Here is a 20,970-nt window from a genome sequence, read left to right as displayed (position 1 = left end):
TCCGGGTGTGTGAATCTCATTTTCCCAATGAGGGCAGAGACTCTGTCTCCTCCTCGCTCCATCCCTCCCTCGAGTACCTGGCAAACAGCTCTGCCCACAACACAGAGCTCGGGCGGGGGGGGGAGGGGAGACACCCCAAGGTCCCCAAAGACTTGTCATTCCACGGGACCCAGTTCTCAAGCTGCCACAGTGGAGCAATGCTATGTGCCAGGCACTGTATTAATAATAATAATGTTGGTATTTGTTAAGCGCTTACTATGTGCAGAGCACTGTTCTAAGCGCTGGGGTAGACACAGGGGAATCAGGTTGTCCCACGTGGGGCTCACAGTCTTAATCCCATTTTACAGATGAGGTAACTGAGGCACAGAGAAGTGAAGTGACTTGCCCACAGTCACACAGCTGACAAGTGGCAGAGCTGGGATTCGAACTCATGACCTCTGAGTCCATAGCCCATGCTCTTTCCACTGAGCCACGCTGCTTCTCTGATTAAGCGCTGGGGTGGCTATAAGCAAATCGAGTTGGACCCAGTCCCTGTCCCACGTGTGGCTCACAATCTCAATCCCCGTTTTACAGATGAGGGAACTGGGGCATAGAGAATTGAAATCACAGCAGACAAGTGGCAGCTGCGTCCCGCCGGTGGCCCGTACGTTGGTCCTGGGCAGGACAAGCTCAGTGTGTGGCTTCTCTCGGGAACCAGGGAGCTTGGTTTTCTTCACTGAAATAACCCCCGCACGTGTGGCCTGGGCGAAGGGATCGGGCAGATGGCTCACACGTGCTGAGGCTGGCCGGAGCCTGACGGCTCGGTGTCGGTCCTCCCTGCACCGGGAGGCCAGCTCCAAACAGCCCGGGGCCAGGGGAAAACTGGGGGATTTGGGGGGGCAGGGTGGTCAATCAGTCAGTGGGTGGTATTTATTGAGTGCTTACTTTGTGCAGGGCACTGTACTGAGCACTTGGGAAAGTACAATCAACAATAAACAGTGACGTTCCCTGTCCACAGTGAGCTTACAGTCTACCGGTGGGGAGACAGACATCAATACAAATAGATAAATTACAGGTAGATAGGTAAGGGCCGCGGGGTTGGGAGGAGGGGAAGAACCAAGGGAGCAAGTCAGGGCGACGCAGAAGGGAGAGGAAGAGGAAAAGGGGGCTTAGTCAGGGAAGGCCTCTTGGAGGAATGGGCCTTCTATAAGCCCTTGAAGGCAGGGCGAGTCATTGTCTGTAAGTTAAGAGGAGGGAGGGCGTTCCAGGCCAGAGGCAGGAGTGGGCTAGGGGTTGGTGGTGAGGTAGGTGAGATGGAGACAGAGTGAGAAGGTTGGCATTAGAGGAGCCAGGTTGGCTGGCCGGGTTGTAGAAGGAGAGTAGCAAGGTGAGGTAGGAGAGGGCAGGGTGATTGAGTGCCGTAAAGCCAACGATGAGGAGTTTTTGTTTGATGTGGAGGTGGGTGGGCAAATCACTATAGCTTTTTGAGAAACGGGATGATATGCCCTGAACGTTTCCACAGAAAAATGATGTGGGCAGCAGAGTGAAGTATGGACTGGAGTGGGGAGAGACAGAAGGCTGGGGGGTCAGCAAGGACACAGTAATGCGGGGGGGATAAGATGAGTGACCGCATTAAACGCGGTGGATGGAGAGGAAAGGATGGATTTTAGCAATGTAGTGAAGGTGGGACCGACAGGATTTAGTGATGGATTGACTGTGTGGGTTGAATGAGATAGAAGAGTCGAGGATAACACCAAGGTTATGGACTCGTGAGCCAGGAAGGAGGGTGGTGCCGTCTACAGTGATGGGAAAATCACGGGGAGGACAGGGTTTGGGTGGGAAGATAAGGAGTTCGCTTTTGGACCCGTTAAGCTTGAGGTGACGGGAGGACAGCCAAGTAGCGATGTCTTGAAGGCAAGAGGAAATCCTAGACTGCAGAGAGGGAGGGAGATCAGGGCTGGAGGGGTAGATTTGGGAATCATCCGCAAAGAGGTGGTAGTTGAAACCACCGGAGCGAATGAGTTCTCCGAGGGAGTGGATGGAGATGGAGAACAAAAGGGGACCCAAAACTGAATTCCCTGCCCGCAACGAGCTTTACAGTCAGCTGTGTGACTGTGGGCAAGTCACTTAACTTCTCTGTGCCTCAGTTACCTCATCTGTAAAATGGGGATTAAGACTGTGAGCCCCACGTGGGACAACCTGATTCCCCTGTGTCTACCCCAGCGCTTAGAACAGTGCTCAGCACATAGTAAGCGCTTAACAAATACCAACATTATTATTTACAGTCTAGAGGGGAAAAGAGACAGTAATATAACTAAATTGCAGATATGAACAGAAGTGTTGTGGGGCTGGGTTGGGGGATGAATAAAGGGAGCAAGTCAGGGAGACGCAGAAGGGAGTTGAAGAGCTTAAGACCCTCACATTTGTACATCTTCCAATAATCAGTCGGTGATATTTATCGAGCGCTTACCACGTGCAGAGCACTGTATTAAGCATTTGGGATAATACAAAACAATGAACAGGTAGACATGATTCCTACCCTCAAGGAGCTTACAGTCTAGTCAAGGAGACAAACATCGTTACAATAAATTACAGATAGGGGAAGCAACTGAGTATAAAGATGCATACAACCATGCTGTGGGGGTAGGAGGAAGTAACTAAGTTGTGGGGTGATGTGGAAGAGAGGGTTCAGATACTGCCTTAATAATAATCATTATTATTATTATGGTACTTGTTAAGTGTTTACTAGGTACCAAGCACTATTCTGAGCGCTGGGGTAAATACAAGTTAATCAGGTGGGGAAGCAGCGTGGCTCAGTGGAAAGAGCCTGGGCGTCAGAGTCAGAGGTCATGGGTTCGACTCCCGGCTCTGCCACTCGTCAGCTGTGTGAGTGTGGGCAAGTCACTTAACTTCTCTATGCCTCAGTTACCTCATCTGTAAAATGGGGATTAACTGTGAGCCTCATGTGGGACAACCTGATTACCCTGTATCTCCCCCAGCGCTTAGAGCAGTGCTCTGCACATAACAAATACCAACATTATTATTATTATTAGGTGGAACAGAGTCCCCTGTCCCACATGGGGCTCACCCCCTTATCACCATTTTACAGATGAGGGAACTAAGGTACAGAGAATGAGGTGACCTGCCCAAGGTCACAGAGCAGACATGTGACGGAGCCGGGATTAGAACCCAGGTCCTTCTGACTCCCAGGGCCATGCTCTACCCTCTAAGCCATGCTGCTTCTCCTTACAGATGGGTGTCTACAAAATGACCAAGTCTTCGAGGATACCGGCCCTCCTGCCCGCAGAATCAAAGGCAAAAAGAGAATTTTCTCCCTGAAACACTTCTTCTGTAGAGAGGCAGGATTTGCGGAGGGCCCCGAGGATAGAGCTGCAAATGTGGTCTTCTGAGAAGACCATGGGTCCGGGAGTCAGGAGGCCTGGGTTCTAATCTTGGCTCTGCCCCTAACCTGAGCAAGTGAGACTTTGGACACTGTGCTGCAGTTTCCTCATCTGTAAAATGGGGATACTATCTGCCTCTCCGTACCTCAGGGTTGTTCCAATTAAGACAGCTGATATCACAGTGCTTTGGAAAATAAAGTACTAAAACTCAGGAAGTTATTATGAGCTTGGGAGGGGGAGACCAGCCTCTCTCTGAAATTTCTCCTAAAAGGACAGAGACCTCAGCTCTCTCCTGCTCCCACGGCCCCAACCTCCAGCACCCAGAATTCAGTTCTGGATCCCTTTTTGTTCTCCATCTACACCCCTCCCTCGGAGAACTCATTCACTCCCATGGCTTCAACTACCACCTCTCTGTGGATGATCCCCAAATCTACATCTCCAGCCCTGATCTCTCGCCCTCTCCGCAGTCTAGGATTTCCTCTTGCCTTCAAGAAATCTCTACTTGGATGGACATCTCTCCATCTCTCCCCCCCCGCCATCAAGCTGTCTGCTCCTGGCCAGTTCAGGGCTTTGCACAGAAGCCCAAGGCTCTGGCTACTTGGACTCTCAAATGGGCAAACAGAACAGCACAGGGGGAGACTCTCCCCCGCCTCCACCCCAACCATGACCCGGGTGGGGACTCAGAAAACATCATTTCTACTAATAGTTCATCATCATCATTATGGTACTCGTTAAGTGCTTACTGTTCTAAGCCCTGGGGTAGACACCAGTCGATCAGATCGGACACAATCCCTGTCCCACATGGGGCTCAGCGTCCCAACAGGAGGGAGTACAGACACTGAATCCCCATTTTACAGATGAGGAGCCTGAGGCCCAGAGAAGTCAAGTGACTCGCCCCAGATTGCACAGCGAGCCAATGACCAACCCAGAATTAGAATCCAGGTCCTCAGACTCCCAGCTCTTTCCCCAGGCCATTCTGCTTTTTTTCCTGCTCTTTTTCATTCAGTCGTATTTATTGAGCGCTTACTGTGTGCAGAGTCCTGTACTAAGCCCTCTGGAGAGTACAATACGACAACAGACAGACCCATTCCCTGCCCACAGCAAGCTTACAGTCTACAGTCTGCTACTAGTACTATTACTGCTGCTGCTCTGAGAACAGGGCAGGGAGAAATGGCTGTCTGTTCAGCAGGAGAGGCTGCAGTTAAATTTGAGGCAGAACTTCCTGAGAACAGCTGTGGTTAACCACTGACACAGGGGTGGGAGGAAAGCACTCAGGAGCAGAGCAGAAAACCACGGATCGACTGCGCTATCGATGCCGGGCAGCCGAGAGGCAGAGGGATGGAGCCGTTGACCCTTTGGGCTCGGGATTCTTCGAGACTCAGCGCGGGAGCCGGGTCCTCGATCCTGCCGTAGGAAATGATCCCAACTTGCCGGGTACTTGTTGGAACAAGTCAGCCAAACTGGGTCTTTGAGGCCACCTCGCTCATCCCCCTGCCTCGGAGCAGGACAGTCTGCTGTAAGCTTTTCAATGAAGGAGATGACTCACAGGATTTGGAAGGCTGGGAAATGGGAAAACGGGCCACTTCACTGTCACGGTAATAATTATAACAATAATTATGGTACACTTAAGTGCTTACTATGTGCCAAGCGCTGTTCTGAGTGCTGGGGTAGATACAACAGTTAATCAGGCTGGACACAGTCCCTGTCCCACAAGGGCCTCACACTCTTAATCCCCAGTTTTACACATGAGGCAATTCAGGCCCAGAGAAGCTAAGTGACTTACCCAAGATCACACAGCAGACATGTGGCAGAGCGGGGATTAGAACCCAGGTCCTTCTGACTCCCAGGCCCATGCTCTGTCTTCTAAGCCACTCAGCTTCCCTACCTTCCCCAGCTCTTCCACTTGTCTGCTGTGAGGTCTGGCACAAGCCACTTCACTTCTCTGGGCCTCAGTTTCCGCATCTGTAAAACGGGGATTAAGACTGTGAGCCCCGTTTGGGACACGGACTGTGTCCAACTCGTTCATCTTGTACCTGCCTGAGCATAGTGCCTGGCGCATAGTAAGCGCTTAACAAATACCGCGATTACTATTATTGTTACGGGGCAGAAGGAGACCGAAAAGAAACAAATAGACTGTCCTCCTCCTCCACCCTTAGGGAAGCAAACACCATAATTACCTCAGGGGTCTGGGGTGAGATCTCAAAGGTGTGTTGTGACAGAGCCCTGCCTCAGTGTCTCTCTTCCTCTCAGTTGCTTCCATAGCTACTCCGGGCCTGCCTCCTATCCCCTCCCCCTCATCACACTCTGCCCTTGCCCTAACCACCTCTGCCCAAGTCCAGGGGCTCCCTGGGTGGAGCTGATGGCAGGGACTCACCCACACCAGACCTGCCCCCGAGCTGTACTTTTCAGCTGGGCAGAGCAATCCCCCCACTGCGGGGGATCGAGACCCTCCGATCAGGGGGCCAATAAACGGATACGTACAGGCAGACGCGTGACCTTTCTAATCCAGCCGAGAGTGTGTGCCCACTTGTATGTCCCTGGCTGTGTCTGTGGGCATCCGTGTGTGCACGCAAACGCGTGGGGGTCCCCAGGGTGGGGGGCTGGGTGCGGTGGGACTTACCGGGCTGACTGTGTCTCTGGGCACAAACCACCATCACCGCAGCTAGCACCACCCAGCAGGCTGGCGGGATGGGCCGGGCCATCTGAGGAGAGAGAGAGAGAGAGAGAACCCGTCAAAGCCACGAGCTGACGGTCACCCCTGCACAGGCCACCCGGTCTGAACCCCCCCAAGTCCTCCCGCTGTCCCCTGCTGGGTAATAAAAATAACAATTATGGTACTTGTTAAGCCCTTACTGTGTACCGAGCAGTATTCTAAACACTGGGGTAATAATAATAATAATTACGGTATTTGCGCTGTTCTAAGCACTGGGGTAATAATGATAATTACAGTATTTGTTAAGCTCTTACTAGGGGCCAGGCACCGTTCTAAGCGCTGGGGTGGATATGAGCAAATCGGGTTGAACACGGTCCCTGTCTCATGTGGGGCTCACAGTCTCAATCCCTATTTTTCAGATGAGGTAGCCGAGGCACAGAGAAGTGAAGTGGCACTTCCAAGGTCACACAGCAGACAAGTGGCGGAGACGGGATTAGAACCCATGACCTTCTGACTCACAGGTCTGTGCTCTATCCACTACGCCGTGCTGCTTCTCAAAATACAAGTTAATCAGGTTGGACACGGTCCCTGTCCCACACGGGGCTCACAGTCTTAATCCCCATCATACAGATGAGATAACTGAGGCCCAGTGAAGTTAAAGGACTCGCCCAAGGTCACACAGCACACGTAAAGTCACACGGCAGACGTGTGGCAGAGCCAGGATTGGAATCCAGGTCCTTTCTGACTCCCAGGCCTGTGCTCTAGTCAATAAGCCAAGCTAACTTTCCCTGGGAGCAGAGGGAGGTAGAGTGGCCAGGCTGGTATGATCCCTCATAGGTCACCGTCTTCAGAATAATAATAATAACTGTGGTGTTTCTTAAGCATTTATGTGCCAAGCACTTTGCTAAGTTTTGGAGTAGATACAAGATAACCAGGTCTGACCCACTCCCTGCCCCACAAGGGGCTCAGGGTTTAAGAGAGAGGAAGAACAGCAGACAAACACTCTTGCCTAGTGATTAGAGAACGGGCCTGGGCGTCAGAAGGTCCTGGGTTTTAATCCCGGCTCTGCCATTTGTCTGCTGTGTGGCCTTGGCCAAGTCATTTCACTTCTCTGGGCCTCAGTTCCCTCATCTGTAAAATGAGACTGTGAGCCCTCATGGGACAGGGACTGTGTCCAGTCCCATTTGCTTGTATCCACCCCAGAGCTTAGTACGGTGCCTGGCACATCATAATTATTCTTATTAACATGGCCCACCACCCTTCCTCTAGACAGGGATGAAGACCACCTGGCTTCCCCTGGCCCTGTATCTTCATCGAAAGTCCTGCCCTGCCCCCAGACCCTCCTCCCACTCCTCCTCCGCCTTGAATCCATGAAAGCAGTAGCAGCTCTGCATCACGTTGCTTTCCCAGCTAACTGGAAAACCGATACCGTCACTGTGGACAGCACCACCGTCCTTCCAGTCCCGTAAACCCATAACCTTGGCATAATCCTCGATTCATCTCTCTCATTCAAACCACCCATTCAATCTGCCATTAAATGCCGTTGGTTCAACCTTCACGTCGATTAAAGTCCGCCCTTTCTCTCCATTCGAACTGCTACAACGTTAATCCAAGCACTCATCCTATTCCGCCTTGATTACTGTAACAGGCTCCTTTCTGACCTCCCTGTCTCCTGTCTCTCCCCACTCCAGTCCATACTTCACTCTGGTGCCCGGATCATTTTTCTACAAAAACGTTCCCCAATCCTCAAGAACCTCCAGTAGTTGCCCATCCATCTCCATATCATACAGAAACTCTTTACCATTGGCTTTAAAGCGCTCCACCACCTTGCCCCCTCCTACCTTATCTCGCTGTTCTCCTGCTACAACCCAGCCCTCACACTTCGCTCCTCTAATGCCAACCTTCTCACTGTATCTCGATCTGTTCTATCTCTCTGCCAACCTCTCGCCCACGTCCTGCCCGTGGCCTGGAATGTCCTCCCTCTTCATAGTCAACAATTACTCTTTCCTCCTCGAAGCCTTATTGAAGGTACATCTCCTCCAAGAGGCCTTTCCTGACTAAGCCCTCATTTCTTCTCCCACTCCCTTCTGTGTCACCCTGATTTGCTCCCTTTATTCACCCCTCCCTCGGCACCCCAGCACTTATGTACAAATCCGTCATTTACTTATATTAATGTCTGTCTCCCCCTCTAGACTGTAAGATCACTGTGGGAAGGGAATGTTTCTACCAACTCTGTTGTATTGTACTCTCCCACGTGCTTATTACAGAGCTCTGTACACAGTAAGCGTTCAGTAAATTACGATTGGCTGCTTGAATGATTAATCCCAAACAGCTTCCCTGGCTCCTTTCCCCTCACCCCTCCACCGTATTCTCTCCCCAGGCATGGAAGCCACTCCTCCGTCACTGGACCCGCCAATCTCGAAGTCACTGTGACCTGCCTCCATCCCCCTTCCAAAGAGCCCGGACCCTAATAATAATAATAATAATGTTGGTATTTGTTAAGTGCTTACTATGTGCCGAGCACTGTTCTAAGCGCTGGGGTAGACCCAGGGGAATCAGGTTGTCCCACGTGGGGCTCACAGTCTTAATCCCCATTTTACAGATGAGGCAACTGAGGCACCGAGAAGTTAAGTGACTTGCCCAAAGTCACACAGCTGACAAGTGGCAGAGCCTGGGTTCGAACCCATGACCTCTGACTCCAAAGCCTACGCTCTTTCCATTGAGCCACCCTACAGAGGAGGAAGAGAAATCAACGGCATTTAAACCCACTGCCTGCTTTCTTTGCAGTCCACTGCTTGGTTTCCTTTACCCCTGGGCCATGGGCTCACAAGATGGGTCTGGGCCCAGGGTGGGATCATTTTGAGTCTGCTGAGAGCGTAAACCACTGACACGCACAAGCTCACAAGAGAAGACAGGATGCAAACTCGTAGAGCACATCTGCTGCCACAGCTGCTCTGGTCTCCCAAGATGATGCCCCATGGAGGGCGGCAGCTTTGACATGGCAAGGAGGTTGTGGGGAAGGGGGCACACAGCCTCACCTCTGAGACCATGGCTTTGACTGGCACAGGGAGGAGACATGCGGAGATCCTCGGGCAGGCTCTGTAGCCCACACTCCCAAGACCAGTAATGGGATAATGTATATTCCCACAGACCTGGTCACTGAACCCAGAAAGGTGGGGCGGAGGGAGGAGAAGAAGCAAAGAGGGGCAACCCCTTCTCTCCCATGCACGCGCGCACACACACACGACTATTCCACGTGTTGGTTCATTCATTCATTCAATCGTATTAAGCACTTACCGTGTGCAGAACACTATACTAAGCACTTGGAAAATACAACACTAAAGAGTGTCAATCCCTGCCCACAATGAGCTCTCCCACTATACAAATACATGTAGGCTTAATAATAATAATAGTATTTATTAAGCGCTTACTATGTGTCAAAAACTAAGAGCTGAAGAGGATACACGGTTTCCTTTATCCCTGGGGCTGGGGTCATGAAATGGGTCCCTGCCCAGAGTCAGGTAATTTTGAATCTGCTGATAGAGTAAACTACTGCTTCCATATATAAAGACAATAATAATAATGATGGCATTTGTTAAGCGCTTACTATGTGCCAAGCACTGTTCTGAGCGCTGGGGTAGATACAAGGTCATCAGGTTGTCCCACCTGGGGCTTGCAAGTCTTCAGCCCCTTTTTACAAATGAGGTAAATGGAGCCTAGAGAAGTTAAATGACTTGCCCAAAGTCACCCAACTGACAAGGGGCGGAGCCGGGATTAGAACCCACGACCTCTGACTCCCAAGCCCGGGCTCCTTCCACACTGCTTCTCAAATGGGATTGTGCCCAGAGTCGGGTCATTTTGAATCTGCTGAGAGCATCAACTACCGCTTACATCTATGCATACCCACACACGCCCACCCCTCAGTACTAGAGAAGCAGCGTGGCTTAATGGCAAGAGCCCGGGCTTGGGAGTCAGAGGTCGTGGGTTCTCATCCCGACTTTGCCGCTGATCAGCTGGGTGACTTTGGGCAAGTCACTTGCTTTCTCTGGGCCTCAGTTCCCTCATCTGGAAAATGGGGATGAAGTCTGCGAGCCCCCAGTGGGACAACCTGATGAACTGGTATCTCATCGCTTAGAACACTGCTTGGCACAGAGTAAGCGTTTAACCAACACCATCATTATTACCCCAACGCTTAGAACAGTGCTGGGCACATAGCTTAACAAATACCATCATTATTATTATTACCCCAGCGCTTATTATTATTACCCCACCCGCATCTATGTGCACTCCCCCCCCGGCGGATGGGCCTTGTCAAGGTGGCCACTCTCCCACTGAGGAGCCGCTGGCCTGACAGGCGACCTCCATCACCGGCCGGGTCGCCCCTCGCCAATCCCCGGGCGGGCGGGCAAGGTTTACAAGCCGCCACTGACGCAATCCATGCACCTTCCACCAGCCCTGGCCCCCCTCGAGGCCCGTGCCCCCTCACTACCCCCTCACCCCAACCCCCGGCCCAGCGCGGCCATGTAGAGGTCCCGTCCCATCGGTGGCGATATCTCCGGCCTCACGAGGGGGGAGAAGAAGGGGCCCAGAGGAGGTTCCCTGATGTCTCTGGTTTTGACATCTTGGTCTTCCGGTGTCCCCCCACCCTGCTCCCCATTGCTGGCCTGACCTGCCCTCTCTCGGCTCCTTACCCAAACCCCCTCCTTCAAGACCGTGAGCCCGTTGTTGGGCAGGGATCGTCTCTATCCCTTGCCCAGTGGTAACTCCCAGTGCTTTGCACACACGAAGCGCTCAGTAAATACGATGGAATGATTGAGGCTGACCCTTGGTTGTTGCAGGCAAGCCCAAAGAGGCTGAGCTCGGCTGCACGCGGCTTTCCAGCTGCTGCCTTACCCAGCGCTGCCCGTCCCGTCCATCCCCAGGTCCCCAGTGGTGGCCACATTCACCCGAGGAAGGGTGGTCAACCTGGGACTGATGGAGAGGCTGGGCCTTGTCAACCCCCAACCCCCTGATCTCGGTCCCTCTCCGTCAGACCTTGTCTCTCTGTTTCTCTATTTCTCGGCCCCTCTCACTGTCGGACTCTGTATCTCTCCTTTCTGGGCTCCTGTCTGTGTCTGTCGTCCCGACTATTTCTTGATAGTCTCCCTGATTCTTTTTCTCCTTCCTTCTTTCCCTCCCCTAACTTTCCTTCTTTTGCTCAATCGGCCCCTCTGCAGGTGCCCCCCTTCCTCCCCATCCTATCTCCGTAACAGTTTTCCCGACTCCAGAGCTTGGGATTGAGTCCCTCCTCTTCTCAACACCCTTCCTACTCTCCCTCCCCATCCAGAGTGGCTCCATCTGCTCACATGGCTCTAATTACCCCGAATTACCCCTCGATTGCAGGCGGCTCCCAAAACTGCCACTCCAGGCAGGCAGGCAGGCCTCGCCCTGTCTGTAAAGACCCCCAAGGCCCTCAGCTTGCATTTTGCCTCAGAGTCATGTCATCTGCCTGGGCAAAGTGGGGTGGAAGTCAAGCCTGAAGCCCTCGCCCTGACCTCTGACCTGTACCTCGCCCCTGGCTTCTGATGTGTGCCTCTCCCCAGTTTCTCTCCAGCCATCCCGCTTCCTCCCCTCTGCCTCCTGCCAAGTTGGCTCTCTGCCCCACCGTTCGAAGATGTTATGTTGTTAAGTCGTACTCTCTCAAGCATTTAGTACAGTGCTCCGCACACAGTAAGCGCTCAATAAATGCAGATTGGCGGACTGACTGACCATCCTGTTGCTGGGGCTCCCGGCCCGCCTCCCCATTCACCCCACTTCTCGGTCTCCCCCCCGCCCCCGATCTTCCTGAAGCCTCAGACGGCGGGGCGCTGCCTCTGCCGGATGCCCGCGTTGATGGCTCCATCTGCTCCGGGGTCGCCCCCGCCCCGACCTCGGTTCCTGCCGGACCCCGGGCCCCCCGCACGGCGGCTGCTAGGAACCTGCTCACCTGGGCCGGTTCCCCTCCCCAGCCACTGGCCACTCCTGGTTCCCGCGGGGCTGGGTGGGAGATCCTGGTAGGGAAAACGGGGGCGAGGCTGGGTGCCCGGCAGTTCGGAGAGAACGAGGAGCAGGGAGAGCAACCAAAACGAGCTCTGCCCTTCCCCTGCCCTCCTGTCCAGCAGAACAAGGAGTCCTGAGGCTGGAGCTTTCCTGGCGTCCCCTTCTGGCCTATTTCACTGGTTTAAAGCAGGCCGCCTGCTTTTGCAGCCCTACCGAGACCCAATTCTCCCTGGATGGGAGGGGTCAGGCCCAAAGTAAATCTCCTGCCAGCCCCCGGCTCCCACCCCTCTTCCGTCCCAGCCCTTGCACACACCCGCTCGCTCGTTCCTGGCTTCGGCTCTCCTATCTCCTGCTGGGCCCTGATGGGCCTGGGGGGAGGGTGGAGGCCGGGGGGCGGGGGGGCCCGTTCGTTCCCCTCCCTTCTGGTGCCAACTCAAATAAACACAAAAAGCTGCTGCTGGTCAGATGCCCTGGAAGCGCGGCTGGGTTGATGGGGGAGGAATGGTCAAAGCCGTCTCTGGCGGCGGGATGTCCCCCGGGTGAGGAGCCGGCCGCGGAGCCGGCCCGGTGGAGCCCACCCCGGGGCACGGGGTCAGCCCTGCTCGAGGCCCGGCACGGGGCAGAGGAGACCCAGACCCGGCCGTCCACTCGTACGGACACGGGCACCTCCCGCTCATACTCACATGCAGACTCAATCTCAGTCCGGGCAGCCCCACACGCTTACACTCTCACAGACGCACTCTTTCTCACATGCAGAACTAGATCGGGACAGGACGGGGAGTCATACACCCACTAAGCCGGCACACTCGTCCATTCACACACAGAGCTACACAAATCCGTGGACACATAGAGTAGTACCACAGAATCACAGTAACCCAGACATATGCTCAAACCCACAGACACGTTCAAGAAAAGACCCTCAAACATTCCCATGTGTTCATAAATTTATGCAGGCACACACAGAGACACGCTCACATATTCATGCATAGAGATTCACAATACGCACGCCTTCAGGTGGTCTCTCTCGCACACGTGCTCAAAATGTGGAGAAAAAATGAACTGGACAGGGCCCACAGATAGGGAGGGGAGGCAGATTTTAAATGCTTTGCGGACTTTGAATTGTATCGTATTCTATTGTTCTCTCCCAAACACTTAGTACAGTGCTCTGCACTCAATTATGCGGGTTGTACACTTGCTCCCGAGTCTTCAAGTCTGAAGGAAGGTTCTGGAACTACAACTCTCAGAAACTCTTGGATTCCAAACATGCTGGCACGTAGAGAGTGAGAGGAATTTGGGAGCACTGGCAGATGAACCCCTCAGTATCCCGGACTGTCACTCACTTGGCCTGCCCCGAGGGCTGACCGTGATAACGAGCGCTTGACAACACAGATGCACAAACACTTGGATTTCTCTCTTTCCCATCTCCCTCCTCTCCCAAAACCACTGGCCGGTGAGTGTGGCCGGTTCTTTGTCTGCCTTCCCGCCATTCAAACACTTCAGGAATTAGTACAAGAAAGACTTTAGAACCTGAGGGTCCTCGTCCCGAGTGGATGAAGAACACCCAGCCCTAGTTAAGTCCCGGAACAGAACAACCCACTGCAGTCCAGATGTCCAGCTGGGATGAAGGGAGGCCTGCTGGTTATCTGGGAAGCAGCGGGACCTGGTGGAAAGAGCAGGGGCCTGGGGGTCAGCGGACCCGCGTTCTAATTCTGACTCTGCCACTTGTCTGCGGGATGACCTTGGGCAAGTCACTTCCCTATGTCTCGGTTACCTCATCTGCAAAATGAGGATTAAGACTCTGAGCCCCATGAACTGTGTCCCACCTGTATCTACCCCAGGGCTTAATAAAGTGCCTGGCACATAGTAAATGCTTAACAGATACCATTAAAAAAAATGTTATGGGGAGCGACACGCTAACCTTGGTTTTTACACCCACCCAAACCCTCTAGGAGGTGGGGACTATGCTCTGGGGACCAGTCCAGGAGGAGACATGCATTCAGAGGCCCACAGTCTTGTAGACTGACAATTCTCCTGAGATTCTGGGCCTCCCGCTGCACCATGAAACCCAACGCACAACCAAAGTCTCCTTTTGGCAGCACAGAATCCAATGCTAAAACTTCCTGTGCATAACATTGTTCAGCCACGCCCTGATAGACAAGGAAGCGGAAAGCCAGATCAAAACAGCCCCCTGGGTTTGGGGAGAATGACAGATAAAGTGGGGTGATGACAGGTCCTAAACCCAGACCGGATCAGTGCCAGGCCAAGCTCCAGGTCCTCAGAGCAGTCGTGGCTTTCGACCCTCTCTGTAACCAGATTGCCTGGCCCAAACTAAGAACTAATAATTATTATTAGTATCATCACTGTACTGAGCCCTTGGGAGGGTACAAGGTAACAGACACATTCCATGCCCACCATGAACTTACAGTTTATAGATGTCTGACAGAGGGGTGGCCAGGGTGGAGTCGACCCTCAGCTCGGTCAGCACAGGTTGCGCCGGGGGAGAAAATGGACCCCCACGGTTTCCCAGCAGATGTTGTCAGAGGAAACCGGGCTCGGAGAGACCGGTAGAACGGCCCAGAGTAGTGGCTGGAGTCTGGCTCACCTGAGTCCTGCCACGTTCCGCCTTCCCTTCCCTGCTTGGCACCTCCCCGGGGAATCCGCTGCCAGGTCCGTGTCCACACGGCTGAGGATCGGGGCACCCCGGGGGTCTGGCCAGCCTCCTGACCTCCTGCAGCTCACTCCGGGCCTCCACTAGGCCTCCGCCTCAGAGGCAGGCCCGGGGCCAAGCCCGCAGACGGCTTTGGCTTCCCCAAACCCCAAAAGGCGAATCACCCATCGGAACCGGATTGGTGCAGCCCTGCTTAGAGGCAGGTGGCTGGAAAAGATGGCCTCTGCGGGGCCTGAATGCCAAAGGCCGGTGTGGAGCAGAGAGCTACGTGCAGTCGAAAGGGGAGGGTTTATCTTGTCACCTCCACCCAGCCAGGTCAGTAATGTTAACCATACCACCCCTTGGGGCTTCACCCTCTGCTGCCCCCAACTGAGGTCACTGAGCCAAATGGTGGAAACTGGAGTCAGTTCTTCTGGCTTCTAGGAGACCAGAGTCCCTGCCTTCTCACTGCCAAGAACGAGGAGAGGGATTCACCTTCAATCTCGGCCTCAGTCATGTCCCTTACCCATGGATGACCTCACTCCCAAGATCTATTCCATCCCCCCTCCCTTCCTGGAGGCAGCTAAACCCTGTCAAGGTCATCTTTTACATCTCCTTGCCTCACCTCAGGACTGACCACCTACCTTCTCCTGGATTGAGAGAGTCCACTGGTTCCTCCAGAGCTCCCACCCTTCCAGGTCTCCCACACTTCCCAGTCGGGAAAGGCAGATTCTACTCCATCTCTGCAGCTCCCTGGGGCCTGGGCCTGGAGGCCGGGCTCCCTCACTGCCGCCGTCCGCGGAGCTGTGGCCCAGAGGCTCCGCGGCTCGGGGGTTGGGGCACGAGATGGGCTGTGCCTTCCCTTCCCGCTGCCTGTCCCACCGGAGGGGAGATTGACCCCCATCCCCACCTCCCACCGGCGCCAGAGGCAGCGAAGGAGCGAGATAGGAGCAAAAGTGAAATTGTTCCCGGTTATATGTGGCCAGTTTTCCATGAGGCACGGACGGGCCTTTGAAAGCCGCTCCCGTCTCCAGACATCTGCAGCCCGCTTGGCCGGTCGGTTTACAAACAACCCTGCACGCGGCTCCGTTCCCTGGACCAGCTCCGCGGACATTCCTCCCCCCGGTCCCCGCGTCAGCAAACACCAAATGTCGGAGCCGACACGCTCCATCGCTCGCTCTCTGTCTCTGATTCCAGCGCTCCCACCCTCCCTTGCTTCTCTGGCTTACCGGCTCTGGGTGTCTATCTCTGATTGTCTTCACCTCTCGTGGGCTCTCTTTCTCTCTCGCTCTCACTCTCTCTCTGGCTTCTTCTCTCTGTGTCTCTGATTCTCTGTCACTGTCTCTTTCTGACCCTTTTCTCAGGTTCTATTTTGGGTTTCTGAGGCCTCTCAGGGTAGCTGTCTGTATTTCTTTCTGTCTCTGTCTCCCATCTCCTTTCCCCAGCCCGAGAAGCAGCAAGAGAGCCTGCCCTAATAGAGACCCTACCCCCATCTTTCCATTTCCCCTCCCCGCTTTCCCCTCTTGTCTCCTGGTCCACCCCAACCTTATCTTTCAATCTCACATTTTCTCCTGTAATAATAATAATAATTTGGAGTATTTGTTAAGAGCTCACCATGTGCCAAACATTATGCTACACACAGGTCCTGTCCCCCCATGGGGCTTAGAGTCTAAGTAGGAAGGAGACCAGGCATTTAATCCCCATTTTACAGGATGGGGAACCTGGGACACAGGGAAGTCAAATGACTTGCTCAAGGTCACCTGGCAGATAAGTGGTGAAGCAGGGATTAGAACCCAAGTCCCCTGACCCTTAGGCCTGTGCTCTTTCCTCTAGACCACCGCAGCTTCTCCTGCCTCCATATCATCTCCACGTGAATACCCCTCTGGCATCGCAAACTCAACAGTGTCCAAAACTGAACTCCTCATTCCTCACTGGTTTTCCGGGCTCCAACCCCCGAGGCGGTTCGTAGCCCTCGATTAATGGTCTTCCTTGAAACATCACTCCACGCACATCTCTCCTCCCCTCAGAAACCTCCAATGGCTGCCCGTGTCTCTCTGCATCAAACAAAAGGTCATTCACCCTTAGCTTTGAGTCCCTTGAGAGCTAGTATTTGTTAAGCGCTTATCAGGTTGGACATAGTCCATGTCCTACCTGGGGCTCAGAGTCTTAATCCCCATTTTACAGATGAGGTAACTGAGGCATAGAGAAGTGAAGTGACTTGCCCAGGGTCACAGAGCAGACAAGTGGTGTAGCTGAGATTAGAACCCAGGTCCTTCTGACTCCCAGGCCCGTGCTGTAGCCATTAGGCCAGGCTGCCTCTCCCACTTCTGCTCACAGCATTTGCTCCTTCCAACCTGGCTTCCTATCTCACTTCCTTCCAATTCCTGTCTCTCCCACCTCTGACCCCTTGATCACACTTTTACCCCTCCATGCCCCAGCCCGGAATCCCTTGGCCAGATCTCAACCCTCCCAGCCCTCCTGAAATCCTGACCTTTCCTGATCCATGCCCGGCACCCAACGGCCACCTTGAGCACCTCATTTATGTATTTATGTATACCCATCTTTACCATTCGTTTATATAAACGGAGTTTCAGTTGCACTTTCTTCGATTAATTCCGAAATCCCACTCTCTGACCACAGCCTCTATTATCACATCTCCAGGAGGTCTTCCCTAATTAAGCTTTCCTCTCCCCACCCTATTCCTTCCCCTAACGCTGCCATCTCAGTACTCAATACTGCCACTTGCCTGCTGTGTGACCTTGGGCAAGCCTCTCAACTTCTCTGTGCCTCAGTTACCTCATCTGTAAAATGGGAATGAAGACTGCGAGCCCCACGTGGGGCAACCCGATTACGTGGTATCTACTCCAGCGCTTAGGTCAGTGCTCGGCACATAGTAAGCGCCTAACGAATACTACGAATACTCTAAAGAATTGGCTTTTGTCTTTGTGTTATCTTATTGTTTTGTTTCTTCTCTCCTTAGGCGTCTTTCGCCAGTCTCGTCTCCCCCTTTTTATTTGTAGACTGTGAGCCCCCGGGGGGGGACAGGAACTGTGTTTCATTCCCAACTGTGTATTCTTTCCCAGCTCTCGGTACGGCGCTTTGCACGCAGTAAGCACTTTAATAAATATCACTGCTATTATTATTGTTATTACTACTATTACTGTCTCCCCACGTGCCTTCTCTCCCACAAACCCCGATTCCCTATAAAATGGTCCTGCCCCGACCCAGAGGCCTCCGATCTCTTGACCTTCCCCACCTATCCCAGGCCACCATGCCCTATTTGTATTCCTACCCGACCTACCTTCCTTCGATGCGCAAATCAACACTCTCAACTCTGCCTTCTGCACTATACTCAATTCCCGCACAACCCTGGTCCTCCGTCAGCCTCACATCACCAACCTGCTTCCCCTGCTCTTCTGCTCACACCGAGGAGCCCCGCTGGAGGAAATCCAGACACCTCGTCCATCTCCAACTCTACCTCACCTTAAGTCTGTCCTCCCCTTCACCCCGCAACACTACTTCTCCAACTTTAACAACTTCCGAGCCCTGTTTCTGTCTTTTAACGCCTTCCTCAAATGCCCTGTCCCCCCGCCTCCCCCATCTTTTGCCCCTGTTGACCTTGACATATTGACCAATCGGCAGAATCGAAACCATCGAAGGTCAACTCCCCAAAATCTATTGTATTTTGGCGAACACTTAGTACAGTGTACTGCACTCAGCAGGTGCTCAGTAAATAGCATTACTTTTTCTGCTTCTATATCTAGTAGTCCTGGATTCTGGTCAGGCAGTATTGAGTACTGAGATGGCAGCGTTAGGGGAAGGAATAGGGTGGGGAGAGGAAAGGTTAATTAGGGAAGACCTCCTGGAGATGTGATAATAGAGGCTGTGGTCAGGCAGGGAGGGGAAGGCTGCAGGGCCCGAGGCCTGGGTGACCAGTCCTCCCCTAAGGAACCAGTGCCCGGCAGGGTGATTCCTGGGTGGAGGATTGGCAGAAAGGGAAACCAATCATTCAATCAACGGTACTTATTAATAATGTTGGTATTTGTTAAGCGTTTACTATGTGCCGAGCACTGTTCTAAGCGCTGGGGTAGACATAGGGGAATCAGGTTGTCCCACGTGGGGCTCACAGTCTTAATCCCCATTTTACAGATGAGGGAACTGAGGCACAGAGAAGTTAAGTGACTTGCCCACAGTCACACAGCCGACAAGTGGCAGAGCTGGGATTCGAACTCATGAGCCCTGACTCCAAAGCCCGTGCTCTTTCCACTGAGCCACGCTGCTTCTCAAAGCTGCTACTTATTGAGCATAAACTATGTGCAGAGCGCGAAGCAGCGTGGGGCGGTGGAAAGAGCACAGGCTTGGGAGTCAGAGGACGTGGGTTCTAATCCTGGCTCCGAACTTGTCTGCCGTGTGAACTTGGGCAAGTCACTTTACTTCTCTGTGCCTCAGTTACCTCATCTGTAAAATGGGGATTTAAAAAAATGTGAGCCCCACGTGGGACAACCTGATTACCCTGTATGTACCTCAGCTTTAGAACGGTGCTCAGCAGATAGTAAGCGCTTAACAAATACCGTAATTATTATTATTAGTGGGAGAGTACAATACAGTAGAATTAGCAGACACATCCCCTGCCCCTAACGAACTTACAGTCTACAGGAAAGCCAGGGGAGCGAGTTGGTGTGAGCTGGGCTCCAGCTGGACCCCGCGCTCCCCGCCCCCATTCCAGAGACACCCACCTGCAGGAGCATCCCCCCTACCCCGGCACTCAGCCCTCTCCATGTCTCTTCCTGCTCCCACCACCCGGCCCCGGAAACGGAGATGTCAGGAATGACGACCGAGGGCAAGGGTCATCGGACTCCTACCAACAGGGGAAAGGAATGGTCCCATCGGCGATGCCACCAAGACTCTGTCCTCTGGGAAGCCCAGCGGGTCAGAGCTGAGGACCAACAGGGTCAGGGCTAGGAGTGAAGTTCAAGTCCGGGTCAGGGACAGAGACAGGCTCAAGGTAGGAGGAAGGGCGAGGCCCGGGTCAGGACTGGGCAGGGTTAAGATCAAGGTCAGGGTCAGGGAGACGAGGCAGCCAGGTCTGCTAGTCTCCTCCACTTTCACTAGGTTTCTCTAGCCTCTAAGTTTGTTGTGGACAGGAAACTTATCTACCAAAGTGCTTAGTACAGTACTCTGTACCGGGTAAGCGGTCAATAAATATTGATTGATTGATTGATTGATTTCAAACTTGGGTCAGTGTCTTTTCCAGTGTTACCCAGGCTTGGGCAGAAAGTTGTTGGGTAGTAATAATAATAATAACAATTCTGGTGTTTGTTAAGCGCTTACTATGTGCCGAGCACTGTTCTAATGGCTGGAGTAGATACAAGGCAAGCAGGTTGTCCCACGTGGGGCTCACAGTCTTAATCCCCATTTTACAGATGAGGTAACTGAGGCATAGAGCAGCTAAGTGACGTGCCTAAAGTCACACAGCTGATGAGTGGCGGGGCAGGGATTAGAACCCATGACCTCTGGCCCCCAAGCCCGGGCTCTTTCACTAAACCCCGCTGCTTCTCACTACGCTCAATTCCTGCACAACCCTGATCCTCCAATCCCCCACCCCTGCTTTGTCCCCCTTCCCACTCTCGCCCCCCCCCCCCAGGCTCATTGGAATGGAAGACCTCAGTGGCCAAGGCCCAGGGATGGAGCCCAGGAGCCAAGGACGAAGCCGGGATCGACTTGCTGGAATCCCACAGGGCCGGCGTCTGAAGCCTCCAGCTCAGCCACCCTGGGAGAGTCTGGGCCGAGGAATCGCCAGGTTTCTGTTTCGATCGGCCCGTGCTCCCAATGCCCAGTACAGTGCCCTGAACATATTAGGCACTCAATAAATACCAGTGATTGATCGACTGACCATGAGGCTTGGAGAACCATGACCACAATTACTCCATCTCTGCTATGGGCCCTCTTGTAGACCAATCCGCCTTGGGGATCTCTTACCACCATCTCTATCCCGAGCCCTGACCTCCCCCCACCATGGCTGGGCCCTTCCCTCCCTTTGCCCTCCTGCTCCTACCATGTAGGCAGCATGTTCAGAGGCACCTCTGAGTTGGCCTCTGGGCTGGGGAGAAGGATCTGGAAGTGGGGAGCGGTGGCCTTATAAAGAACACTTTCACCTCAAGTCAGGGAAATTCGATTCTCCAGGACAAAGCACCATCGCTCCTCCTGACTCTCTATAATCCAACCTCGCTCTCACCGAAACTGCTCTCCCCAGGGTTACTCTGCTCTCCAAC

General features: G+C 53.5%; 1 protein-coding gene across 3 annotated transcripts in view; it reads right to left on the bottom strand.

Annotated features, from left to right (window-relative positions):
- CNTFR (ciliary neurotrophic factor receptor) overlaps positions 1-20,970 on the bottom strand; it is a 185,579-nt gene that overhangs the window by 99,597 nt on the left and 65,012 nt on the right. For all 3 annotated transcript variants that reach the window (XM_029061230.2, XM_039911477.1, XM_029061228.2), the window contains exon 3: positions 6,001-6,082. In XM_029061230.2, the coding sequence (XP_028917063.1) occupies positions 6,001-6,082 (82 nt within the window). The remainder of the gene's footprint in view (positions 1-6,000; positions 6,083-20,970) is intronic.

This window comes from Ornithorhynchus anatinus, chromosome 3 (genome assembly GCF_004115215.2).
Source record: "Ornithorhynchus anatinus isolate Pmale09 chromosome 3, mOrnAna1.pri.v4, whole genome shotgun sequence".
NCBI lineage: Eukaryota > Metazoa > Chordata > Mammalia > Monotremata > Ornithorhynchidae > Ornithorhynchus > Ornithorhynchus anatinus.
The sequence above is the reverse complement of the archived record's forward strand: the minus strand, read 5'-3'. Positions and strand labels throughout refer to the sequence as shown.